This window comes from Alligator mississippiensis, chromosome 2 (assembly GCF_030867095.1).
Source record: "Alligator mississippiensis isolate rAllMis1 chromosome 2, rAllMis1, whole genome shotgun sequence".
In the NCBI taxonomy this organism is placed as follows: domain Eukaryota; kingdom Metazoa; phylum Chordata; order Crocodylia; family Alligatoridae; genus Alligator; species Alligator mississippiensis.
The window spans coordinates 149,189,760-149,216,015 of NC_081825.1; the positions used below are offsets into that span (position 1 = coordinate 149,189,760).

Below are 26,256 nucleotides of genomic sequence, written 5' to 3' on the forward strand. Positions count from 1 at the left end.
TAGAAATGACCTGCAATGTTTCAATCACCCTCAGCATATGCAGGTTGCAAGGTATTCTACGTTATCAACCCAGCAGATCCAGTGTTAATATGGCATCTCTGTTGCCTTTTAGGGTTATCTACACTGGCAAATGTGAACAGAATGTAACCTTACAGGAGGAAGCAGTGTTAGTTAGCTAAAGTATTTTTGAAACCATACAGACAATTGGTTGATGCCCTAGCAACTACCATTGACCTCAGTTGGAAAGGCTAGTGTTCAGTGCCTCTGGGAATCAGGTCAAGAGAGGTTATGTGCCAAATGTATATGCTAATGTATCTGTTGGTGCAAACTACTCTATAGCTCTCCATCTCTTCCATAGGCACTTAACTATTTCAGGAATGTTTAGAATTTGAGAAAAAGATTAAGAGATTAATTTCCAGACAGTTGACTATTTTTGACTGTGTGCTGCCACAGACTTCTCACAGAGAAACAGGATTTCCAGCTGTTTGGTTTGAGGTTTGTTTTTTTCCTTGTTTTTTTTTTTTCACATACATGTTTCAACACAAGTTCTGAAAGCTTGAGAGAAATCAGTGTATTCATCAGCATAAGACAGATGCAGCTGGAGAACTTGCCATTATTCTGCTGTTTTCAGTGTTGCACTTGTTTTAGTTGCACTATGTTACAGTCTCTCTCAAAAGAAATAACATGGAACAGTATGGGTCAGATTTTCAGAATTCTGTGAACATGTTAAAGTTACCCCCATATAGCACTTACAAGCACTCCCCATAGGCAAAACTTACTGAATTTAGTGTCCAATGTTAGGGCTTTATTACACGTTGCACTGTGAGCTACACAGGCATTGATCGGTGTTATTGCTAGCTTAAATTTGGAGCAGTCATGTTCAGGCCAGCAGGGGCCTGGAGAACTTAACAGTAACAATTTCTTCCCCTCCCCTCCATCCCATTCCAGGCTTCCTTGCTGCCCTCTCCCTCCCCGCCCCGCCCCCCCTGGACTTCCTACCTCCTCCGCTTACTTGTGGCTGCCAGTGCTGTCTATCCCAGAGGAAGCAAGCAGGGAAGGGTTAATATGCCTGCCCAGCCCCTGCTGGTACTGCCGGGCTGCCAAACTGCTGTTCTTCTCTAGACCAAATGAGTCCAGAGAGCAGCAGAGAAGGTGGCCAGACAGGCAAGTTAACACTTCCCTGCCTGCTCCCCCAGGACAGTGTGGGCAGCCACAAGTAAGCATGGGGGAGAAGGGCAATGAGTGGGGATCTGGGGTGCTGGGGAGAGAGGACAGGGGAGCAGTGGGTCTTATCCAGGCTAGCAGGGGAGGAAGGGGTGTTTAGAGTAAGATGCAGCTTCAAGTGGCTACACCTTAGTATATAACATGAGCTGGCTAACTTGGTGGCTAGATTTGACGCTAGCCACATCATGTGTGTGCCTTAACCATGCTAGCTCTGAGGAGGATCTGTGACCAAAAGCACCTGTAGAACCCAGTCAGGACTGAGGCATGGACATGGCAAAATGTAGTCTGCCAAAAATACTTGCACTGGGAAAAATAAAGTGCAAGTAAGTATTATCAACAATTCCTCTCCACTAGTATCTTCAAATGGCAGTTTCCCTTAAGAATCATGGTGGAAGCAAGTCTTGAAAAGGAATGTGAAGGACAGAGAGGGTAGTGCCTTCTAGAAAGGCTAGGACAGAGGGGGTGCTCCATATCTAAATGCCAGCACAAAAGAAAGTAGTTAAGAGACAAGAGGGGAAACCTTTGGCTTGAACATGGCTTCTTCAGTGGAACAGAGTTGAGAACTTCCAGGTTGGGAGAGAAGCAACGACAAATGGAGAAAGTTTTTGGAGGCTGAAGTATGAATTTTTGCCAGAGGCACAATATTGGGCCTGATATAATCTGATGTGACACCCTGCAATATTTTTTTACATTACCTTTCTGTCAAGTCCTTAGCTACATCTCCTTTTTTTTCCATACAGTTCATTCTCTGCAAGTGGCAACCTCTAGGACCTAATTATCCGAACAGTAATATTCCATATGCACCTGTGTATAACTCCAGGGTAGGTGTCTCATCTACGCTGCTCCCATTATGTTAATTGTGTGTTGAAGGAGTGCTTGAAGCTAGAAGGGTCTGAATCACACCAGAACAAACTGCTACTACTAAGGTTCCTATGGCTTTTTTAACTTGCGGAAGAGAAATTACAAACTAATGTAGATAATAAAGCAGTACCATTTACCCTTGAGCAAATCAAGGTGGTGTTTAGTCTGGGGACAGAGAGAGAAAAGGATGTTAGGAAATACTCATTTAAAGATCAGTTTCAAGTGTTCCATGGAACTTTTGCCCATTCCTGTATATTACTTGAAGCCTTTTGCTGTGTTCTAATACTAGAAATACCTTCACCTGATTTATCTCGCTATTTTACATCTTAATTCATTTCTGGTTTAAAGATGAGATTTACTTAAAATAAGTAAAGCCAGATTGAAAACTCATGTAAATTCCTTTGATGGCCATATAATCATAGAACATTATGGTTGGAAAGGACCTGAGGAGGTCATTTAGTCCAACCCCCTGCTTAAAACAGGACCATCCCCAAATAGATCATCCCAGCCAAGGCGTTGTCTAGCTGGGTGTTAAAAACCTCTAAGGATAGAAATTCCACAACCTCTCTGGGTAACCTGTTCCAGTGCTTTACTACCTTCCTAGTGAGAGAGCTTTTCGTAATGTCTAACCTAAACTTTCTGTGATGCAGCTCAAGACCACTGCTTCTTGTTCTATCATCTGCCACCACTGAGAACAACCTAGCTCCATCCTCTTCAAAATCACACTTCAGGTAGTTGAAGGCTATTATTAAATGCCCTCTCAGTTTTCTCTTCTGTAAACTAAATAAGCCCAGTTCCCTCAGCCTTTCCTCATAAGTCATGTGCACCAGTCCCTTAACCATTTTTGTTGCCCTCCGCTGGACTCTCTCCAATTGGTCCACATCTTTTTTGTAGTGGGGGGGAGGTGGGGACAGGCAAAACCGGACACAGTATTCCAGATGTGGCCTCACCAGTGCCAAATAGAGGGGAATAATCACTACCCTCGACCTGCTGGGTACCCTTCTACTAATGCAGCTCAGCATGCCGTTAGCTGCCTTCACAACAAGGGTGCACTGTTGGCTGATGTTCAGCTTAGTATCCACTGAAACCCCCAGGTTCTTTTCTGCAGAGTTGCTTAGCCAGTTGGTCCCCAGTCTGTACTAGTGCATGGGATTTTTCTGACCTAACTTTGCACTTGTCTTTATTGAACCTCATGAGATTTCTTTTGGCCCATTCCTCCGATTTGTTAAGGTCTCTGTGAATCCTAGCCCTGCCCTCCAGCATATCTACTATTCCCCCCAGCTTTGTGTCATCTGCAAACTTGCTGAGGGTGCACTCTATGCCATCTTCCAGATCATTGATGAGTATACTGAACAAGACAGGTCCAAGACCAAACTCTGGGGCATTCCACTTGATACTAGCTGCAAACTAGACATTGAGCCATTTATTGCTACCCTTTGAGCCTGATGATCCAGACAGTTTTCTGTTCATCTTACAGTCCATTCATCCAACCCATACTTCGTTAGCTTACTTGTGAGAATGTTGTGGGAGACCATACCAAAAGCCTTGCTAAAGTCAAGGCATATCGCATCCACTAGTGTCCCCACATCAACAGAGCCAGTTCTCTCATCAAAGAAGGCAATCAGGTTGGTCAGGCATGATTTGCCTTTGGTGAATCCATGCTGACTGTTCCTGATCAGTGGTCACCTTATCCTCCTCCAAGTGCTTAGAAATGGATTCCTTGAGGACCTGCTCCATGATTTTTCCAGGAACTTAGATGAGGCTGTAGTTCCCTGGATCCTTCTTCTTCCCTTTCTTTAAGATGGGCACTATATTTGCCCTTTTCCAATCATGTGGGACCTCTCCTGACCACCACAAGCTTTCAAAAATAAAGGCCAGTGGCTCTGCAGTCACATCAGCTGACTCCTTCAGCAGCCTCAGGTGCATCACATCCAGCCTGATGTATTTGTACACATCCAGCTTTTCTAAAGAGTCCCTAACCTGTTCTTTCACCACTGTTAGCTGCTCACCTCCTCCCCAAATTGTGCTGCCAGGTGTAGTAGTCTTGGAGATGGCCTTGCCTGTGAAGATTAAGGTAAAAAAGGCATTGACTACTTCAGCTTTTTCCACATTTGTAACTAGGTTGCCTCCCCCATTCAGTAAGGGACCCACACTTCAGTGATTTTCCTCTTGTTGCTGACATACTTGTAGAGACCCTTCTTGTTATTCTTCACACCCCTTGCTAGCTGCAACTCCAATTGTGCTTTGGCCTTCCTAATTTCATCTCTGTATGCTATCTCTTAAACGTCTCCCTAGTTTTTTGTCAAAGTTTCCACTTCTTGTAAGCTTCCTTTTTGTGTTTTAGATCACTGAAGACTTCCCTGCTAAGCCAAGCTGGTCTTCTGCCATGCTTGCTAGTCTTCCTGTGCATTGGGATGGTTCTGTTGGCTACAAATGTCCAACTCGGGATGCTTAAAATTCTAGTTTATTAGGCGGCTTGAAACACTGTAATCATAAACCTTGGGGCTGGTCCCCACACGCGCACACATGCACACACATACACACACACAGCAGCAGGCTACAGAGTCAGGTATACCTATCCTACAAGCGCTGGAGTCTGTCGTTGAGGCTTCTTTCAGCGTGGTGTTATCTTCCAGAAGGGGGTCAGCGGCTGGTCCTTCTGGCTGGACAGGTCTGGTCGAGTTGGAGATCAAGAGGGCGCCACTGAGGGTCACTTTTCACTGCCTTTTATCTGTCCCTGGGAGACTTTGGTGACTCCCCAGTTTTCAGGTTTGCCCAACCCAGGGGTCATTGACCCTCATGGGACTTCCCTTCCCCCCCACCCCTCGGTGGCTACTGGACGGCATCTGTCAGCCCCAGGGGTCGTCCGCATGTACGTGCAGGTTTGGGAGTCCGTTGATGAATTTTGAATAGGGCTCTGGGAGTGGTTGATCTGGAGATATTCAGCCCAAAAGTTGGTCCCTGGCGTTGATTAACTCAGGCCAGGGCTTCTAGCCCTTGATCAGTGACGTTTAGAGATTTCCGGGTTGTTACATTGTCTTCTATTGAGTTCTTCTGTTGGTTGATCTGCAGCTTCCCAGGTGTTAATTGCTGTGTGCTACCTTGTTACGCATTCAATCACTGATTTACTCGCTCTTTCAGGGGCCAGCCTGATACAGAGAAAGACAGTTTGATTCCTGCCCTTGTTAACATTGTTACAATGTATAACTTACTAAAACACATTTAGTTGAAAGTTGAAAGGTGAGGAGTATAAAATATAAGCTACAAATGCCATGGCACACAAATAGATAAAAATACCAAACTACAAGGGGAGATACAAAATGCACACATACAAATTTTCAAACACAATTCCTTATCTTAAAGTGAAAGAGAGAGGAAGGAAGAAAAGGTAGAAAAAGAGAAACATATCCAAAGAAGGGAGAGCAAATGCAGGCAAGAGGAAAAGGGGGCTTTCTGCTACAGTTTTTTCCTGTGCCCTTAGTTAGGTTTCTTTAAAATACAAATGATGCCATTTATTCCGGATAAGGGTCTAGGTCATCAGCAGTTAGCTTATTTTGATAAGAAAGTTGTACATTCTGTGGGCTAATGGAGCAGGATGTTAGACTGGTATAAGAAATGGAACCTCAAAGGGCCCATCAGATTCTATGTATCTAAGTGGTTTCACATGATACTTGACAGGCCTAATATTTGATGTGTTTGGTCTGATACGTTTGATCTCACATCTACAGTATGATTGCAACTCTTACTGTAAAGAGTTAGGCCTGTGGAAATTCTCGCTCAGATATCCTTTACTGTGAGTCCAGAACTTTTCCCTATATTTGGCCTTTGTTTCACTGTGATATAGAACCCAAAAAGCTGATTCCCAAATCCAAATCTCATACGTGGCAGATTAGAGGATGCTCCTGTTGCAAATTTTATTTTAAACTTTAAAATTTTAAAACAGTGTATTTTAAACTGTTCAGGATCAGGTTATATTTTGTTGTACCCATTATAAATCTGGAGAAACCTTCATGAGGTCAAAAGGCTTGGTTTTTAGCCCTACTGGTAGGATGGGAATGCAATTTGCATCCTCTGTTTCAGGGGATTCACCCTCAAGGCAAGCAAACATTGTTTAGTACAATGGGAATTCCACTTTGCAAGAGAAAATTTAACATGTGGCTTGGACTCCATACTGTCTGCATCTGATTGTACCCTCCCGAGCCAGCATATCCTACATTTGGGGCTTTCTTGCCAGCATTAAGATCCATGGTAGAGTGGGACTTAAGAAGTTTTACCCAACTGCTACTCCTTAGGACAGTTTTTCTGCTACCTAGACCCTGTATGTTTGGATTATGCACCCTGCAGGTGGAAGCTAGCTCAGTCCAGCCTAGAAGAGTTACTTAAATTTATACCACATGTAACTGAGAGCACATGTGGCTCCGTATGTAATAAATTGTCATAAACCTCCTACCATATGGTGCCCTGCCCTTCTCAAGTGTATTGAGAGATGCATTTTTCTGTTCTTCATAATTTCTAAAGACAGCAGTTTTGCTATTGTCTGAGGTATCTAAAAGTAGGAAAGGGAAGGCAGAAAATGTTTTACTAGAATATTATCCCTTTTGATGAGACAGGGCTCCAGAATGTGGCAGTTCTATTCACTGTCTCTATACTGGAATACACAGTTAGAGGAGACCTTTGTGTATACAAATAACTTGATATTGAGGTCCATCCCCTACCAGCCTCCTGGGTATACACATCCATTACTAATAATGTTTTCCTGCCTTACTGTGCCTTGCAGTTTTTAAATGCATTGCCTAGCTGTAGCCCTATACATAACAGCCTCTTTTTTCAAATGTTTTGTGACTTACAAATGAAAAGATCAGGAATACCCATAAGTAGGTGCATCAGAGGAAGTAGCTATGACCTGTTTATATTCATACACCACCCTTTCCCATAAATTTTATGGACTCCATCAGGAAAACTCCAACTGGAAATACAAATGCACAGATTTAGAATGTTTGCCCCCTGTTCCTTAGGCTGTTGATGTGTTTCACATTAGACAGTCATTGTATAAAAAAAACTAACAATCCACAGAACAGGGACTTCTCATCTGATTATCCTACTTGCTGACTTTCAGGGCCAGGTTCCCTTTTCCTTGTTCTCCTGGTATGATGTCTCTAGCATGTCCAGCTTCAGCAGAAGGGGTGGATGGTATCCTCATCCAGACTAGTTAATAGGCTGGTGATTTTCACACTTTCTGGGTGAGAGCTTTCACCTTCCTAGTCTTTAGATCCTGAGTAAACAGAAGTACCTAAGGCTTTGGTCAGGTACCTAAGCTCCATGGAAGGGTAATAGTTCAGATATAGCTCTGTTGCTTAGTGACTCCTTTGAGTTAACTCTAGATGGCTCCCTGCAAATAGTCCAGATCTCTGAAAAAACACTGTGGTAAATTTCTAACTCTCCAGGCTGATGATCCTGGGAAACAAAGTCACTAACTTCATTTATATCACCTTCCTGGGGCCAGATGTGTGTTTTCAAGAATGCTAATGCACAAAATTGGAAGTATGGGGAAGGGAGGAAGGAAGGCAGGGAATCTGGTTTGTGGTTGAATGTTTTTTCCTAAGTTTACAGATGAAGCCTGAACATAGAAGAGAATAAATCCCAGGTGACATTTGACATCTTGGGGTCCAACACCTGTCATTTCTATCCATGTTTAGGTGACTTGATAATGACACTCTACTCATAAGTACGGAGCTAGATTCCAAACATTAGGAAACTACCTGAAAAATTACAGCTTTTGCTGTTGGTGTCAGTTTTTTTTCTGGGAACAAAATGACTTCTTCTTATTTGATTGTTCATGTTTCTTTCCCATTTAGCAGCCCAGAGTTGCTGATGACTTAGAGATCTAGGGTGCTTGTATCCATTTTAAAAAGTGACACCTTTAATGTTTGAACCACTCCTTATGCTCAGCAATACTGTTGGACCTGCTTACAAGCATTTTAATGCAATAGAGCAGCTGGCTGCTTCCAGTATGCTGCAGCTTGCATTGTGGTGCATCAGCAATTTATAACAATATAAAAACATTTTTTGCTCCCAGTGCACAAAAAACCCTCTCCTAATTTCATTAATTTCAGACTAGACATGCTTTGAAATTCAGTTCTGTAACCAACCCCCTGCCCAAAAAATAAATTAACTTGAAACGATGTGTTTTGACAACAGCATCAGAGTGAACATAAGATTTTAAGCAGTTTAATGGCTTTGAGAACTTACTCTCATCTCTAGAAATGTGAGCATGCCTATAATATGCTCATTAATCAAAAGAACATAAATGCATAGAGGAAAAATATAGTTAATAAGACAGAGTTCATTCATATTAATTGCATTTTCAATGGGCAGGAGTTGTACTTATAATTGTAATAGTCACATTTTATACTGATTAATTTAATTTCAAAAGCATTGAAACCTCTGGTACTAGTGCCATGAGAACTTAATGGCTATTGGTGAAGGGGAACTTCAGCTATGTACTGAAAGAACAGCTTTATTTGGGGGCTCTGTTTAGAGCTGTAGGCAGTACCTAGGAAGTGGATAAATTGCTATTGTAAGCATACAGGAACATAGGACAGGAAGAGCCACCCAGGTCATTGAGTTCAGTTCCCTAAGTATATGGAAATTCAAGTTGATAATCTAATAGGACCAGGGATTTTTTGTAAGATTTCTGATGCTTCCTCTTTTTGATCAGGTTAGAAGGTCCACTGGCACCGTTTCCACTTTCTCATCAGTCTCAACCCAATGGCACAAGAACTGAGGCCAGCAGAATTATCAGTACATTGAACCTACCATGATTTTCATAGTACCAATATTCAGATTGGGTTCTATAGTTAGATCTGGACATGTTTCAGTTTGTGAACATTACCTTTTCAGGCAATTCTGATTCAGCTGTCCCAAAGCTGTGACTTAGTGCTATGGACTTTGTGCTTTGGGTACCATCCCAGGAGCAGGATGAATGTTGAACCCTTTAATCTAACAAAAACAATGCAATTTCAACATATACTGTCAATTTAGCTTTCTCCTTAATTTCACAATATTAAATCGAACAAAGGGAGGAAATAGAGGAATTCTACAGTAGTGACAGACATCAAACCATAGCTTAATCAGCTAAAACAAAACAGACAAAAAACTTCAGGCATGTTTAATCATTTCATCATACCCATATGGACCCAGCTAGGAACAAAAAGTTAGGAGAGAAACCCACAGACCAACATACATATCTACACAGAACCAGCAATCAACCTAAGCACACCAAAAAAGCCGTGATATACAGCCAAGCCCTCAGATACCACCGCATTTGTACTGAAGAGAACAGCCGGGATTGCCACCTCACCAATCTTAAAAAGGCTTTCACCCAACAAGGACACTCGTCCAGAGAGATAGATCACACGTTTGAAAGAGCCACCTAGATACCACGTGAAGAACTGCTGCAGGACAGAAGAAACCCCCCCACAAATTGCACACCGCTGGTTATGACGTATCACCCCTCCCTTGAACCTGTACAGAAAATCCTCAAAAAATTGCAGCCCATACTAGAAAGAGACCCTATTCTTAAAAAGATCTTCCCAGAGCCTCCCATCCTAGCCTTCAAACAAGCACCGAACCTCGCCAACCTCATCACCAGAAGCAAACTTCCTCAAGCCCAGAACACACCAAAAGGATCCAGACCGTGCCATGACAAGAAAGGCAAAACCTGCCAACACATCTCCACCACCCCCACAATTACTACACCCCACAACAGAGCCATCAGCATCCCTGCATCTTACAGCTGCACCTCCAGAAATGTAATATACCTCATCCAATGCACCAAATGCCCTGATGGAAAATATGTAGGAGAGACCAAACAACAGCTATGCACCAGAATGAACGCACACCAGAAATCTATCAAAGACAGAAATACCCAATTACCGGTGGGGGCACATTTCTCACAGGAGGGCCACTCTCTCTCCAATCTCTCAGTCCTGATCCTCAAGGGAAACTTACACAACACTTCCCAGAGACGAGCCTATGAGCTCCATTTCATCAACCTCCTGGATACTAGAGATCATGGGCTAAACATAGACATTGGATTTTTGATATATGATAATCTGCCTGGCATCTGACTCCCCAGCCCAGCCCCTGGCTTCTTTACTTTTCATTCCATCCAGGAAGAGCACACACCAACTGCTGAAACTTCCTTAGCCTGACGAAGGGTTTTTGAACCCGAAAGCTTGCTTAATAACCATTCTCCAACTATTTGGGTTGGTCTAATAAAAGATATCAAATTCACCAAAGGAACCTTGTCTGCCTATGTCCTTAGACCAAAACGGCTACAACCTAAACCCCTGCAGTACACACATGTGGCATATTTTACTACCACAACAACCACCTTTTTTTCCTCTCATGCACATTTTCTTGTTACTAAGAAACAAAGTAATCTTTCATCTTGTAATGAATTATAGAAAGAGATTATCTGTGTGTGTGTGCTCATGCACACATCGATTGAGCTACTGAATAATCACAACTCTAGCTGAAATCAGTAGGAGCTGCTTTACATCTTGGAAAGTCATTGAAAACTTGTAAATCATGCAGGCATTTCTGAGGCCATCTCAGATATAGAGGCCATCTCAGTGTTCATGTGTATTTTCTCCTAGCCCTACAAGTGAAGATGGGCATAATTTTCCACTTAGATTCAAAGCTTTAGTGCCATAAAATTACTATATACATTTACATACCATATACATTTTCTTCCTCTTATGATTTGAAGGTAGTGTTTGGGACCACCATGGTACAATACAGCTAGTGTGAAATTGAGAATTTTATCCATAAGCCTGAAGATTTGTAATTCCTCCTTCCCTATATATTGAAGGGATCTGTAGTCCTTGTTATGTCCCTTCCAATGACATCCTTTCCTCAACACACTCTTATCTCTCTTTATTACACGTAGGTATTTTTGGACAGAAGCTGGAAGACACGGTACAATATGAGAAGAGGTATGGGAACCGTCTGGCTCCCATGTTGGTGGAGCAATGTGTAGATTTTATCCGACTGCAGGGCCTGAAAGAAGAAGGACTTTTTAGACTTCCAGGCCAGGCTAACCTTGTCAAAGAGTTACAGGATGCATTTGACTGTGGAGAGAAGCCATCATTTGACAGGTAAAATACTAAAAATAACCCCTAACTTGACAGATCCAGAACAAAGTTTGGGTGAGTTTCTGTATCAGGAGATAAGTGACACTGAGCTATTCCAGATCTAGGATGGTTTGAATATGTAATGACTTTTGCAGTCTTTTCCATATGTTCCCCAGTATCAGGGTAGAGTTCATTTTATTTCTGACTTTAGTGTCTGATTTCAAAGTGTTTCTGAAGAAGGGCCATTTTTTTGTACTGGCCTAGTATTGTTGCTCATTAGGAAAAGTATTGTAAGTGTGGCAAAGTGGGAACTCCCTGACCAGCCACAGTGCTAGTCTCCCGACCTGCCTCTGGGCATGCCACCCACCTTTATCACCTGCCACGCCTTGTTGTTCAAAAATGAAGGTCTTAATTAGGCGGGAGGCTGCCCTTTGGACACCCTGTTCTCCTAGGCCTATATATGCAGCCCCAACCACCCCTATACTGCATCCCAAGCCTCACAGATGTTCCTAACAGCTGAGCTCTGCTCAACTCATCCTAGTGTTAGGCCTCTCACTTTCTGCCCTATTACGGGCTACACTCATACTGCCTCCCTGTCACTGACGCCTGTCTCACTCCACTGCCTCTCACGCAGTCTCTCTCATACTGCCCCTTTGCTGGGCCACTCTCATACTGCCCTCACCCGGAGAGTCCTGGGGCTTGTTTCCCTGCACACCCCAGCCAGCAAGTGCTGGCTGAGGGTCTCCCGCAACCCTCATCTGAGCAAGCACTAGGCAATTTGCAGAACACAGGAGTGACTCTGCCTCTGGCCACTCACTAGGTTGCTCACCCAGCTGCTCTAAATTTGGGGCTCCTGATTTGCCCTATTGTTTACTCATGGCAATTCCTCAGCTGCCCCACCCAATCGGCCTCTGGCCCACCTGTAGCCTCAGGTGCCTGAAGGCTTACCTGGACCTAACTTGGCCCCCATGTTAGCAGGGCCTACCCTCAAGCTCCCTGCATGCCAGGGGCCCACTTCTGGCCCTTTCCTCACAGGTCCTCATCTCAGGCCCCGTGTTTGCAGGGCCTCACTACTGGCCTCTCTCTCCAGGCCTCCCAACTACTACTCTGGTGAAGGCCATTAGGTGCCCCACTGCACCCTGCTATACACCTCCGCCTCCACTGAGGCACATACTCCTCTCCCTATGCTGGGACCTGGGGTCAAACACTGCCCCCCCGCCACATGCTCAGGTGACACTCCCCAGCATGCCTGGCCCGCTATTCTCACTCTCCAGGGTCTTGCACTCCACATGGACTCAGGTGACTGCAGCTGTGCCTGGCCCCCAAATACCTCTGGTGTTAAATGACCCAACAAAAGGTGGGGGCTGGGGTTTAGGTGCCCCTACTCACCTTCCACCAAGGTGGTAATTGGTCTGGCATTTCTGAGGGACTGTTCCACCATGAACAGCCCCACCAGGCTGCCCATCCATGGCAGGGTGCAGTTTTAGGTTATGCCCAGGACCAAGAGCCTCCTAACCATCCCCATGTGCTCTTGGCCTTACCTCCAAGTGTTACCGAAGCAGCAGCTCCACCAGGAGATGCTGTTTCCTCGGTGCTAGGCAGCAGAGTGCTGCCTCCAGCTCTGCTGGCCTGAATCTTAAAATGGCTGCTCAACAGAGCTGGGTCACACCTGCTGGTTGCCTCTTCAGGTTCTTAAAGTGGCAGACACCAAAGGTGCTCTGTCACAGTAAGTAATACAGTTTAATCAAAAATGTCTAGACTGCTTTGATCTTATCACCACTGGGAATGTGATGGTGATGGTGATGGGGTGTTTTATTCCATTTTACAAAAGAAAATATTTTCTCTCATCACCAGCCTCAATATGTTTTGTTACCTGGAAAACTAGATGGAAGAGGAGTATAAATTACAGTGTGTATGCATGTGTGTATGTGTTAAATAGTAGTGGATTTAATTATAATCCATAGTAAGGGTTAAACCTCAAATGGTTTTGAGTGTTCAAGTCTAATAAGCATCTAAATGTTCAGGTGATTGTCTAAAGCTGAGTCATTACATGAGAACATACTTGATTAGAAGTGGGGAGGGCTTGAGCAGCACATGAAGCCAGTGACTGAGCCAGAGTAGGCAGTCTGACCTTGGAGACTGTAGTGGAAAGATCTCCAATGCAGAAGAGATGAAGAAGAGTTCCTAATGGATTCTTGAGCTACCCTTGGCCAGGCAGGTATTACAGATACTAAACTTAATGTGCTGTAATTATGGTGCATTGATAAACATGTAGATGCACCCAGTGAGGAATTGGTGTTATAGCCAAGAAGGCTTATTCTTTTGTTACACTTATGAATGGCAGTTTGGGTTGGGACTAGCAGGAATTGTAAAGGTGCCACTACTGCCAGAAATGCCATAAGGTTTGAGCCGGTCAGGGGCAGGGAGCAAGATGCAGAATACCCTGAGAGGGTGAGAACTCTGCCAGGGGTCCAGCAAGTAAGGGAAAAAGACACACACACACACACACACACACACACACACGCACGCACGTGCACACACACACACACACACACACACACACACACACACAGGGCCAGGGACCCAGTGCCTGAAAGGGGCATAGACAGGTCCAAGGGCCTAATGCCTAAGAGAGGCAGAGCCAGGGTCAGGGGCCTGTAGACCACAAAGGGAAGATACTGAGGCCAGGGTCACAGTAGCCCAGAAGGAGCAGATATTGACTAGGACATTGAAGTCTGCCAAGGCACAAGATTAGATTGGGGCTGTGACTGGCCACTAAACTGATTTGCTCAGAACACCTATGAGGCATGGGTATGACTGTAGAGGAGGTTGGAAACCGTGAATAACCTATAAGGCAAGAAGTGCCCTGGAGGTATGTATGGGCTAGGAGGGCCAACATAGTGTGAGGATTGTAGTGGGACCAGTGGAGACAGGGAAGAATCCATTGGCAGGAGGACAGTGGAACTCACTCTAGGACCCTTGGGCAGTCCCCCTTTCAAAATTATTTAAGAAAATCAAGACATGGCAAGCAGGAAGGAAGGGAGGGTACCCTAGAGCCAGAGCAGGGAAGGAACTGCGTGTCTACCAGGGAGCATTGGGGCTGCCCCTGAAGACATGGTCCTGTTACAGGATCCTAGTTGGAGTCTAGAAAGCTGATAGAAAAAAATGCCCCTCTTATAAAATAAGTAAACTTTATACAGCTTCAGAGAGATGTAACAACAATTAGAACCCCATGATGCTGTTTGTTCTCAGTCCCACTTTTCCGAGCAGAACCTAACTTTAAGAAATGCCATGAAGGTTGTAGAACACAAACCAAACAAAAACAATTGCCTTCTGGTTAGGTTTATTTTTAGATTAAAAGTTGGTGCAAAGGGGTTTTGCCAGAAAAGGGCTTGATGAGGGCAAAAATCTATGACAAATGGTGATATTAGGTGATGGATTTTTAGGGTATAAAACCCCATTATTTCTTAATGTGTTGACTATTAAAATGTTGCAAACCTGTAGGCAGGTACTGAATAAGCGATGCAAAATCTGTAGTAATCAGGTTTCCTTTGGATGTATTTCATGTTTGTTCTGTCTTTTAAGCTGAATAATACCAATGATACCTTGGGTATCAGCTGTGCCGTACACTGATCAGTGTAAATGAACCCCAATTCAGTGCCCACAGGCCAAATGATGAAAAAGAAAAATATCAGTTAAAAAAAAAAACCTCACAAAAATTATGCACCTAGCATTCCAGGTGCTGCTTTAAAATAGAGCACAGACTTCATTTATTATAAAACAAACAGGTTGAGAACTGAGCAGCATGAATATTTTTCTCAGTCTTCTCTGACAACACCTGTATCACACTAATGAGCTCCAGGAACAGGCTTGCTGTTTCAGCTTTAGAGGATGAAATGGAGATGAAGATTCATGTAGTACTGCTGTGAAGAATGCACATGATCTCTGCTGTCACAGTGAGAAATATCTGCATTAGTTACCTAGAATTCTCTAGCACCGCAGTTTTGAGTCCAAGGCTTGTGTATTTATGATTCACCCCTACCTCAGAGGCTTGTTCTGTTTTCAAAAAATATATATCCTTTTTATTTATATCTTGTACTTTTGCTCTGTGGCGATGTGTAGGGGATGCACAGGGGTGCATATGTACCCTCTGAGAGTGCCGGTGCACCCCCTGACAGCACTGGCCAGGGAGTGGGGGTGCCAGGGGGGCAGCTCACTTCCAGGAGCACCGCTGGCACTTCCGGATGCCCCGCTTGTGCTTCTGGGTCAGCGTGATTGCCCACAGGGAACACCCCCCCACCGGTTGGCATGATTAGCCACAGGGGGATCCCCCCTGGTCAGCGAGATCAGCTGCAAGGGGACTCCCCCACCGTCACTGACTGGCTGCTGGGGGGGGGGGGGGCACATGCCCCCCCCCCCCCCCCCCCCCCGGCTCAAGGAGGCACTAATTGCCCATGTTTTTGCTTAAGCTATTTTTGGATATAGCATGGCATAGCCAAAAGGGTACAGGTCTGGAATTTTGGTAATTTCAGTTCTCTTCCTGCCTGTGCTGTTCTGTGAGCTTGGACAAGTAACTTTACCTCCCCTCTGTTTGCCCTCCAATCTTCTGTCTATCTTTTCCTTTTAGACTGTAAGCCCTTGGGCAGGGGCTGTGTCTCACTCTGCATTTGAACCTGTAATTTCTCCCTTTGCACTGCTCTGGATATGTCCCCCCAGATAACATTCTTGCTGTGCTAGGAAGCTGCATATTCTGTTAGCTTGGTTGAGCCTGTCCTACAAGAGGGATTAATGGAAAGGAGCTGTAATCTGAAAAGCAACTGCAAAAACAATTTTGTGGGGGTCCATGTTTATTTTCTCCTCATGGACTTTCTTATGCAACATGATTAATACATGAATGACTGATGCTTGATTTAAAGGCTGGCACTGCAACACCAGTCTCCAATCTATTAATTAAGCTGTTTTCCATTTTTTCCTTTCCCATACATCCACAGCAAGAAAGGTTTTGCAGTTGGAATTTACTTGACAGTTTGTTGATAATGCATGAAACAAAATAGAATCCAGGTTACTCTTCTATAATAGTGTTGGCTCAGCTTCTCAAATTGTAGAAAAACAAATGGGTTTTGTGTGGCACTTAGCGCTTGAAAATATGAAGAACTGATGTTACAAGAAAGAAGATACCAATTTCAAAGTGACAGTGGCGATTACATTTTACGCCAAAAAGAGAGTTCAACTATCTTTGAAATAAAGGTAAAGGGCCAAGAATTATATTTTAAATTCCTATATAAGAAGAAACATTACTACTAAGTTTCTCTGTTTTTTTAACATTAGGCTTCCTCCATTCTTTAGGTAGAGTATCCTAAATTGTGCAATTAGGAGAAGGGAAAATGAGGGGGAGATTATATAGTTGCCATGTGAGTACTCACGTCTTTAAAATAGCATCACTCTATTTTAAAGTGGTGCATCCAGTATTTATTCATCTTGCAAGTATAAGCAGAGAAGTTTTAAAGTGATTATTATATTTTCTGCCAGGAATCTGATAACGCAGCTGCTGTCCAAGGTTCTGCAGCTGATCACTTTTCTTTTTCTACATAACTCCCACTATCCTTCAACTCTCTTAAGATACACTCTTAACTCTTTAGTATTACACTGATTCTTGATTTGCAAAGTTAATTAAATATTTATCAGAGCATTAGTACTATTCAGAAAATATCAAATAATTCAGCTATTAATGAAGGAAACTTCATAGCACTCTGTTGAGACATTTTCCTGTTTTACAGAAGAGGGAAAAGGAGGTGCATTGGATTAAGTGCTGTTTTCAGATATCTACTGAAAATCTGGAAAAACTTTACTACTGTCAATTATGTTATTCTGGATTTATACCACTATAATGTAAATAAGAATAGAGTCTATCATGGAGCAAATTTCTGATGGTCACAAAATGACAGAATTCAGAGCAAGACCTATAACCTCTTACTGCCAGTTGCTTACTATGAGAAATACAGTATTTTTAAGTGTTGCCTCTCCATGAAAAATATACCACATTTTGCAGGGGGTGGAGTAGCTGTTGCTACCATTGAAGTCTGTTGAGGCTAAAAGTAACTATTGTGTGCTGAGAAAAAAATAAACTAAAGAAAAATACAGCTTTGTATATACTACTAAGCAAAGAATAGGTACACTTCATTTGGTGTGTACATATGCACACTGAGTGAAACTTGCATTAAGGATCACCTTGAATCCACAAACTCTTTTCTTAGTGACTTATTTCAATTATCACTCTAATGCCTTTAGTACAGTTTCATTAAACCTTTCTTTAAAGCCTGTTTCTATCAGGAAATGTTTTGTGTCATTTTGCTGGTTGCTTCATTCTGTAATGCATATTTTAAAATTTCTTATGGTTCTAGTTAAATGTTTTTATAATTTATCATAACTATTTATTCTGCAAAATTGACACGAAGAATCCTCCATCTCTAAAGGAAAATAAAATGTGGTTTTCTTCAGTTTACCATTTTTAATTTGAAAGAAACAAAATTGGATTCTTTTCCTTTATAATATCTTTCCTGCTACTGTTCATTGGAATTATCGGATGAGATGAAAGTGAAGATATTGCAGGGAGAGAGAATGCTTGAAATGTCACTGAAATGGGTATTAATATTTATCTGGGATGAATGTTATAGCTATTTCCATTGGCACTTGAAGTCCAAAAGTTCAGAGGAGTTTAAAATAAAGTGTTTCATCTTTATATGTGTGTGCAAAAGAGGGAGGGAGAAACAGAGAGAGGGAATGCATATTTGCTGAAGGTAGAGCATATATTACTGTTCAACAGGTCTTGCCTCAAGAAAACAAAATCTGCATTGTAGTCTTCTATGATTGCAGGCAGGTCTTGAAAAGAATACAATATTTTAAGAGATAAAATATTCCATGTCTCTCTAGTCACCATTGCTATCAGCTGAGGAAATAACTTGTAAGTAAGTGGCTGTTTGGTATACCCAGCAATCCCTGGAAGATGAATTGCTATATTCAAATAATCCAAAATGTGCAATGGGATAGGAAGAATGGTCTTGTGCATTTGATCACTGGAATTGTCAAAGCAAAAGCACTGGGCAAAAGCATGATATTATTATAAAATCATCAAGGTCATAGGAATCACACATTGGATTCTTAGTACTGAAGGAACTTGACTCTCTGCCCATAGTTATTGCAGCCTTCCATTGCCAGGAAAATAATCAGCCTTCTGAGCTGTAGTGATCTAACTGATCTAACTGATAACACCTGCACATAAACATGCAACAGAGTAAAACAATAACAATGCTAATTCCAGGCCCATCTTGGAACATGAAGTATAGGAACAGGCTATAACAACTTTTGCCATTTTGCAAACAAGGTTCCTTGTACTTTCAAACATCTAAGTGGATGAGACAGTTTAAAACACACTGAAGCTATGAAAAGAACTAATCTCCCTTTGATGCTCATGGGCTTTATGTATCTTTTCTGAACTGAGATGTAACAATCAGGTGCTAGAAAGTCCTGTCAAGTCCACTGTTTTTGGAGACTCAAATTACCATGCTTACCTGAACGTGAGATGTCCTTAAATTTAGATGACTCCCTAATAATTAGATTCCATACATGAAATATGTATACCTTTGTTATCATTTTCCATGTTTGGAATCTAATTATTGGAGGGTCATCTTGAATTCATTTGCCCTTCACTGCTGCAGTGGGGAAGGGAGGCAGTAGTGGGAGACAGGTGGTGGGGAGGCAGTTGGGAGTCAGGTGGTAGAGAGACAGGTTGTGGGTGAGGCATTGGGGGCAATCAGCCTGACCTCCTTCCCTTTACCCCCCATGCTTAGCCCCCCCCGCTACCTTCCCCCCATGCCTCTTCCCTCCCCACCCCCCCCCCCCCAGCACCTGCCTCCCTGTCCCCTTGCAACCTGCCTCCTCATGCCTGCACTCCCTGGCATCTACCACCCCTGACCAGTACCTGGGGGGTAGCTCTAGGGTCCAGATGGAGTTGCTGCCACTGCAACAGCTGTTACCAGGCTGGGCCAGGGCCAGACCAAACATATTTTCTGTGTCCTAGGCCAGAGCTATGTCAGAGCCAGAGGGCAAGAAGGAGCAGTCTGTGGGTGAGGAGAAATGGTTGGAGGCAGAGGCAGCAGTGGGCAGGCAGCAGCTGCAGCTCCAGCCCCAACCCTGGGTCAAGGCCAGAGCCAGCACCACAGCAGCTGTCTGCCTGCCTGTCATGCTGTACTTAAACGGAAGACCGGAGGCTTTTTCTCCATGGTAAATGGAGAAAATACCTTATTTTGGATTCAAATAAATATGGTAGTGATTTTCTTTTTTGTTTTTTTTTCTTAGATAAAATACTTTTTCTGTCCTTAGGCATCCAATATCAATAAAACCTCCCTGCTTTTGGTGCTGGGAAATCTTTTTCAATAAAGCTCTTTGTGCTGCAGGAGAAGTGTATGTGTGTATATGTGATTTTTATAGGCATTTTATTGAAGCATTTTAATATCTTGCCATTCATTTTAATATCTTTGCTCTCACTTTTATGGAGGTGTGTGGGAGGATGTGATGGAAAAACCTGAAAATACAGGTATGCACATAAAACAGCAGGGTCATAGAACACAACATTTCTTAATTTCTATTCATGTTGCTTCTAGAATCTGTCACTGGGCTTTGGTTGGTCCCACATCCTCCTGCACATGGCAGCTTCCATGCAATGTCACTTACATATATAAAGAGGAGGCTGGGTGACAAATTTCTTGCACCACACAAAACAGGTCTCCTGATTCCAAAAGGAGCATGTGGGTGGATGGGGATGTTGAAGGGGATATCTGCCATGTATGAATGTTCCATCTTCAAGGGCAGTGGAGCCAACTCGTCATTTGGAACAGACTTCATAGCATCTGTGGGGCACTTCATTGAGTATAGTAAGTTGTTATGTATTCCTCCACACACTCCCACCATTGCAATCTGTCTGGAGTCCTGGGTGCATGGCAACAGATGTGAACCCAAGTGCATACCTTTTACGTTAGCACCTAAGGAGGAATTAGCACCTTTTGCTTCTCACCACTTGCTCATTGCTGTTCACTGTAAAGTCATCTCTTTTGACTGCACACACTCAACCCCAGATTCTCACCTGACTAGCAGGAGGACAGCACTACTCAGAAGATACACACATATAAGCCACAAAAAAAAAAAAATCTAAGCGTTTGTGATCCTTAAATCCCTTAAATTGTAAGAGAGTATTCGCAAGGAACAACTCTACACTGCATGACCTATAGATATGTCCATGATAGGCTGAAGAACCTTCTTTAGGTGACAGATCAGGCAGAATGCTTACAATGATAGGTAATGGGTGTTTGCCTGCACTGTCATGTGAAGAGTAAACACAAAAGCCTGGAGAAGCCATTGTGGAGTGGAATGTTGTAGCCATATAACCACCTGGCCAGGCCACTGGCCTTTTAATAAAAGAAGGGCTGTTGATATATTGGATGCATGTGTTAGCTTCATAGAAAAGTTCTCTTTCATGCTACATGTAAACTTAGTTGCAGTATTTTCCAAAAAGTTGTGTTCTCAACGATCCCTTCCTCTGTGCTCCAGGACAGGTTGGTGCCACAATCAACATTCCACTTGTTAAGCCATGCCCTCAACAGGTATTCTTCTCTTAAACTCAAGGAAACTTGGATACAAAGCAGATACTTACCTAGGTGGGATAGATCCTCTAGTTAAAAATTCATCCCATCCCTTTGTTAGGAAGGCCAGGTGGAAGTAATGCATCTCAGAATACCAAAGAACCTTTGATGGATAATTCTGCGAACATCAAAGGCTTTGGATCTATCCCTTGTACATTACTGATAAATATCAGGTAGCCTTCATTTCCTACAAAGTGAAATTGTTATTCATCGGAACAGGAAAAAACTGATTTTCACTGAAATGTCTTGTCTTGGATCCCACTTTGGGTTGGACTTGCAATTTGTTGGCCTTACACCACACCCTATCAAGCAGCTCATGTATCTCATTTATTTCCTCTCTCTGGCTATGTTGCCTCCCTTCCTTATGTCTATGTTGCAAGACACCTCACTTCCCCGCTCCTAGAGAGGGGAAAACTGCTGGGGAAAAGCCCTAGCAGGGATAATGAGTTCAGCTGTGAGATGCCAGGGCAACTCCAGATTGATTGACTCACAACTAATGAGAGTCAGCTGCCTGTAGGAGGCAGGGCCTGGCCCTTATAAAGCCCAGGGCTGAAGCCAGGCTGGCAGGTCTCTGCCAGCAGCCAGAGGGGTAGGAGTTCATGTAGCTAGGATGTGAGTACTGCTTGAGCAGACTGAAGGATGGTGGCTTTGGGACGCAGGAGCTATGTTGTTACAGCCAGGCAGCCTTAAGTTAAGTTGTAGCCAGGAGGTTTGTGGTTTTGTTGATGTTGTTTATTACACCATTGGCTAGGGAGAGGCTATAAGGGGTTGGAGGAGGTCTCATAGGGGGCTCACGGAGTGTGAGGACCCCGGTGCCAGAGAGGGCGCATTATCCTCATAGGGACCCCCAGAGGGGTGGGGGCCCCAGTGCCTGAGGAGGGCGCAGTGTACTTGTAAGGGCCCACAGGGTGTGGGACCCTAGCACCTGGGAAGGCACAGTATTCTCATAGGAGACCCACAATAGTGTGGGGATCCAGGTGCCAGTAAGGGCGCAGTTTACGGGGCTGTGTAGACCCCAGCCCCAGAGAGGGGTGTTTTGAAGAGTCCAGTGTGGGCGTAGCAAGCCCTGAAGAGGGGGCAATGTTGAGAAGCCTGAAGGTGGGCACAGTGAGCCCCAGGAAGGGGGCAACATTGAGAAGCCCTAGAGAGGGGGCAGTATTATTAGGGAGCCCAGCGTGGGCACAGCGAGCCCTAGAGAAGGGGTGGCACTATTAAGGAGTCCAGCGTGGGCACAGCAAGTCCCAGAAAAGGGGGGCTATGGAAAAGCCCGAGACGGGCGTAGTGAGCCCAGTTGTAGGCTAGTGTGGCAATACCCCTCAGATAGGGGCAGGGTGCTGTGGTGGACCCTGATGGAAGGGGTTAGTAGTACAACTCCCCAGGAGAAAAGCAAGGTGCTGCGGTGGTCCCCAGCAAAAGGGGATACCAGTGCGGTGAGCCGGGATACGAGAGGGTGGCCGTGCGGTGGGCCTAAAGTACCAGAGACTCGGGAGGAAGTCCTGTAGCGGGCTAGGTTATTTTAGAGAAGGCCCAGAGTGGGGCGTGACGAGAGTCCCAGTGAGGGGCCGTATATTAGAGAAGGCCTGGGAGTGGGCTAGACTACAGGTACAGGGAGACCCCCGGTGGGTCCGGGAGAACACGGGGACGGAGGTCCCAGCTAACCGTGCCTAGGAGACGTAAGGCAGCCTCCCAACTAACCTCAAGATCAAAGACGTGGCGGGCGAGAATAGAGGGTGCCCTTGGGCCAAATAGGCACGGAGAGGGGGCCTTAAGGAGATCACAGCCCTCCTGGAGGACCCCGCTGTGACAGTCTATATTGGTGCTTTGGGAATCATGGATCATTTTCCACTCTTGCAATCCAACTGGGAGCATAAGCATCCCAGTGCAAGCTTCCTAATTCTGCCTCTGCACAAATTCTATTGCAAAAAAGTTCTTTGCTGTTCACATAATTCCCATTCCCAGAGTGTACAGGATCAGGCCCCTGAAGAGCCAGCGTGCCTGCCCGGGGTGCCTGGAGAGTGCAGGTAGCTCAGGGCTGACTGCACTCTGCCACCATAAATCTAATCTTCTACAACAAATTTTGGGTATTTGTGGTACAACAGGGGTATGGACATCTGTTTGCCTGGCCTTTGCACCACCATAAGATTTTTTTAATGGTGACACAAAGGTGACAGCTGTTTCTACCCTAAGAGACAAAATCAGTAGTATTCCGTTTGCATTCTAATCCTTGTGCAAAATCCTTGTCAAAGTCAACGTCATCATCTGTGGAAAGAAATACACAGCAAGAGGTTAGGGGAATCTCCGGGGAGGATTTACCTAAGCAATTTTTTTAACAAACTAAATTAGATCATTAACATTTGCTTTAAAAAAAAAAAAAAAAACCTGAAGACTATCAGGTGCATTTTTAAAAATCCTCAGCAGACCTATGTAAAACTTTTCAACTCGCCCAAATAATATCAACAGTAGCATAGCCCAAATTCTCAAGAAAAGTATCACTAACTAAATGGTAGATACAGGGAAAGTGAAACAGAGGTGAAATGGCTTGTTCAAGGTAACTGGTGAACCCAGATATAGAAGCCAAATTCTTTAATTCTTAGCTCTTCATTGGAACTTGTTTCCCTTATGATTAAACTGTTTCATTATGAACCAGGCTTGTAGAATCTTTATCATGCCTCAGGTGGAAAATACCTGGAATTTGATGCTTTTTTTTGCTTTCTGAGAATGTTGGGGTTTGTTTAAACTCACAATAAAGCTCAGTAAGAGACATATTCAGTGTTGTCAGCTGTGGGGCTGGCAGCAGGTGGTTCACTTCTGTGGCTGGGAGCCCACCAGTTGATGGGCCTTCCAGCAACAGGGGAGTACCTGACCACATGCTCAACTAATGATGTCATTAGAATAAGCTACAAAGTCATTATGTATTTTTGGTGTGATAACTTTCTAGCTTATTGCTTGTTTTATCAACCGTTAATTAGCTGAATGTGTAGGTGGGTCATAACTTAAGGCATTAGTACCTGGTTAATCATGCCTTAAGTGTAACATGTAAAGGGGGCTATAGTGAGTTGCCCAGTAACACACACCACAGTTGCCATTTTCCCTGCTGCAGACATGCCCCAATAGGAGATGACATGAAGCATCAAATAAACAAATACATAATAAATGACTAAACCAAACTCTGTGTTCTTTTCCCAGACCTGGAGAGAGTACCCAGACTTAGTACTCTACCCCCTTACCACATAGCCTGGTCTCGGTCTCTCCCCTTCCCCCTCTCCCTGGGACCTTTTCACTTCCCCTGGTCCAGCCAATTATCTTCATCAACTGTCCCAGTCCTCCTAGGCAGGCCTGTAATCACTTCCCTAATCACAGGACCCTTCTATCCTAATTCTACCCTGCATTCTTTGTTTTCAAGTGCTAGAGTACTTTGCCATAGTAGTTTCTTCTTCAGAAAAGTAGCTTAAGGCTAGGTTAGAAGATACAAAGAATCTAGTGTCTACAAAACACTTAAGGCCTTGCATTCCTGGGAAATCTCAGAGCTTTCTGAATGCATGGCTTCATATGCATTCATTGATCTTTATATGTGCAGATCTAGTTGCCAGTTATCTAGCTGCTATTGCCTCTATCCACAGCCCTCTATAACCAGCTAGCTAGTGTGTCATCTACATATGCTATAATATATGGACCTGATTTGACAATCAGGTCCATATATTATTGGCCATTAGAAGCCAATTCTAACTCAAATCCTAGAGTCAGTAACTCAGGCAAATTGGTGTCCAGCTAGAGCAGAGCATGTTTTACTGGCTAGAGAGTGCAAGAATATTTACTGATCTTTTCAGCTGAGTCCTTGTACCAAGTAGCTTCATAGACTTCACTGACATTAGGGGCTGGAAGGGATCTTGTGAGATCATTGAGTCCAGCCCCTCACAGGCAGGAAGTCTTCTGGGGCCAAATGATCCCAGCAAGATAAACATCCAAATTCCTTTTGAATGAATCCAGAATAGGTGCTTGCATCACCTCTGGTGGGAGTCTGTTCCAGACCCTGGACACTCGGACTGTAAAGCAGTTTTTCCTTATGCCAAGTCTAAACTGGCCTTCCAGGAGTTTGTGGCTGTTAGACCTTGCTATCCCTTGGGGAGCCCTGGTGAACAACTGTTCTCCCAGATCCTGGTGCACCTCCCTTATATACTTATAAGCTGCCATCAAGTCATCCTTGAGCCTTCTCTTCTCCAGGCTGAAGTCTCACATGTCCCTCAGCCTCTTCTCCTACGGCTTGCTCTCTTGGCCTTTGATCATACAGGTGGCTCTCCTTTGGACTCTCTCAAGCTTATCCATGTCCCTCCTGAAGTGGGGCGGGGCCCCAAACTGGATGCAATACTCCAGCTGCGGCATCACTAAAGCCGAATAAAGCAGGAGGATGACGTCCCTGGTTTTGCTTGAGATGCATCTGTGGATGCATGCCAGCGTTTGGTTGCTTTGCCAGTCACGGCATCGCATTGGTGGCTCATGTTCATCTTGTGGTCCATCAAGACCCTTTAAATCTTTTTCAATTATGGTGCTAGCAAGTGTAGCACTGCCAAGCCTATAAGTATGATGCTGTTTTTTTGTCCCAAGGTGGACCACCCTGCACCAGGTTTTGGTCTGCCCACCTTGTGACTGCATGGCTTATTGAAATGTAATTGATCCTTAAACTCATACAAGTTGATATTCAGTTATACTTGTTGTTGTGAAGCTATGTTCTTTTAAAAAAATGTGTGACTAGTACCTTTCAGCTTTAGATGATAAATGACTTCTTAGATGGCCATTGGTGCTGTCTTACAAGAAAACATGATTTCTGCTATTACATGAAAGCTTTAAAAGACATTTGTTTTAAAGAGCTCAGTATACAGCTCTTGCAAGATTTGTGATCTTCTAATATAATACCTATCAGTAACTATTTGATTTTCTAATATTTTATATATGTTTTTGAGCCTTGCAGAAATCCTGTCAAAACCAGCCAGTTGAATCAGACTAGTCACTGTGAACTCATTTTCTTTTCACAACTATCCGTCTATATGCATTCTCTTAATACACAACAATCCTTGTATTACCTTTCTATTTCCTTCTCTCCATTGTGTTTTTTTTTAACCTCTTCACATATATTTTCAATTTCTACATTTTTCAATTTTAGATTACCCTCATGCCAGCAGCTCATCAGGCAACAGTTTCTTGGCCTCTTCAAATGTATCTGCTCTCATAATAACTAAAATGGACTTCTCATTCAGGAGGTGATCCTACTGATCTTTACTGCTGGACACAGCATTTACTGCCATGAGTCATTTCATTGAAGGCAGTAAACACTGACCCAAGAG

General features: G+C 43.8%; 1 protein-coding gene across 7 annotated transcripts in view; it reads left to right on the forward strand.

The window, feature by feature from the left end:
- The window catches only part of ARHGAP24 (Rho GTPase activating protein 24), a 520,920-nt gene that overhangs the window by 453,283 nt on the left and 41,381 nt on the right, over window positions 1-26,256 (forward strand). For 5 of the 7 annotated variants that reach the window (XR_009459915.1, XM_006265457.4, XM_014600612.3 and 2 more), the window contains one exon: window positions 11,039-11,246. The exons of 1 other annotated variant lie outside the window; for it this stretch is intronic. Coding sequence is in view for 5 of the 6 variants with exons in the window: in XM_006265457.4 (XP_006265519.1) it covers window positions 11,039-11,246 (208 nt within the window). In the remaining variant the exon portion in view is untranslated. Of the gene's footprint in view, window positions 1-1,964; window positions 2,046-11,038; window positions 11,247-26,256 lie in introns of all 7 variants that reach the window. One more of the 7 variants, XM_019488173.1, reaches the window with a different exon arrangement.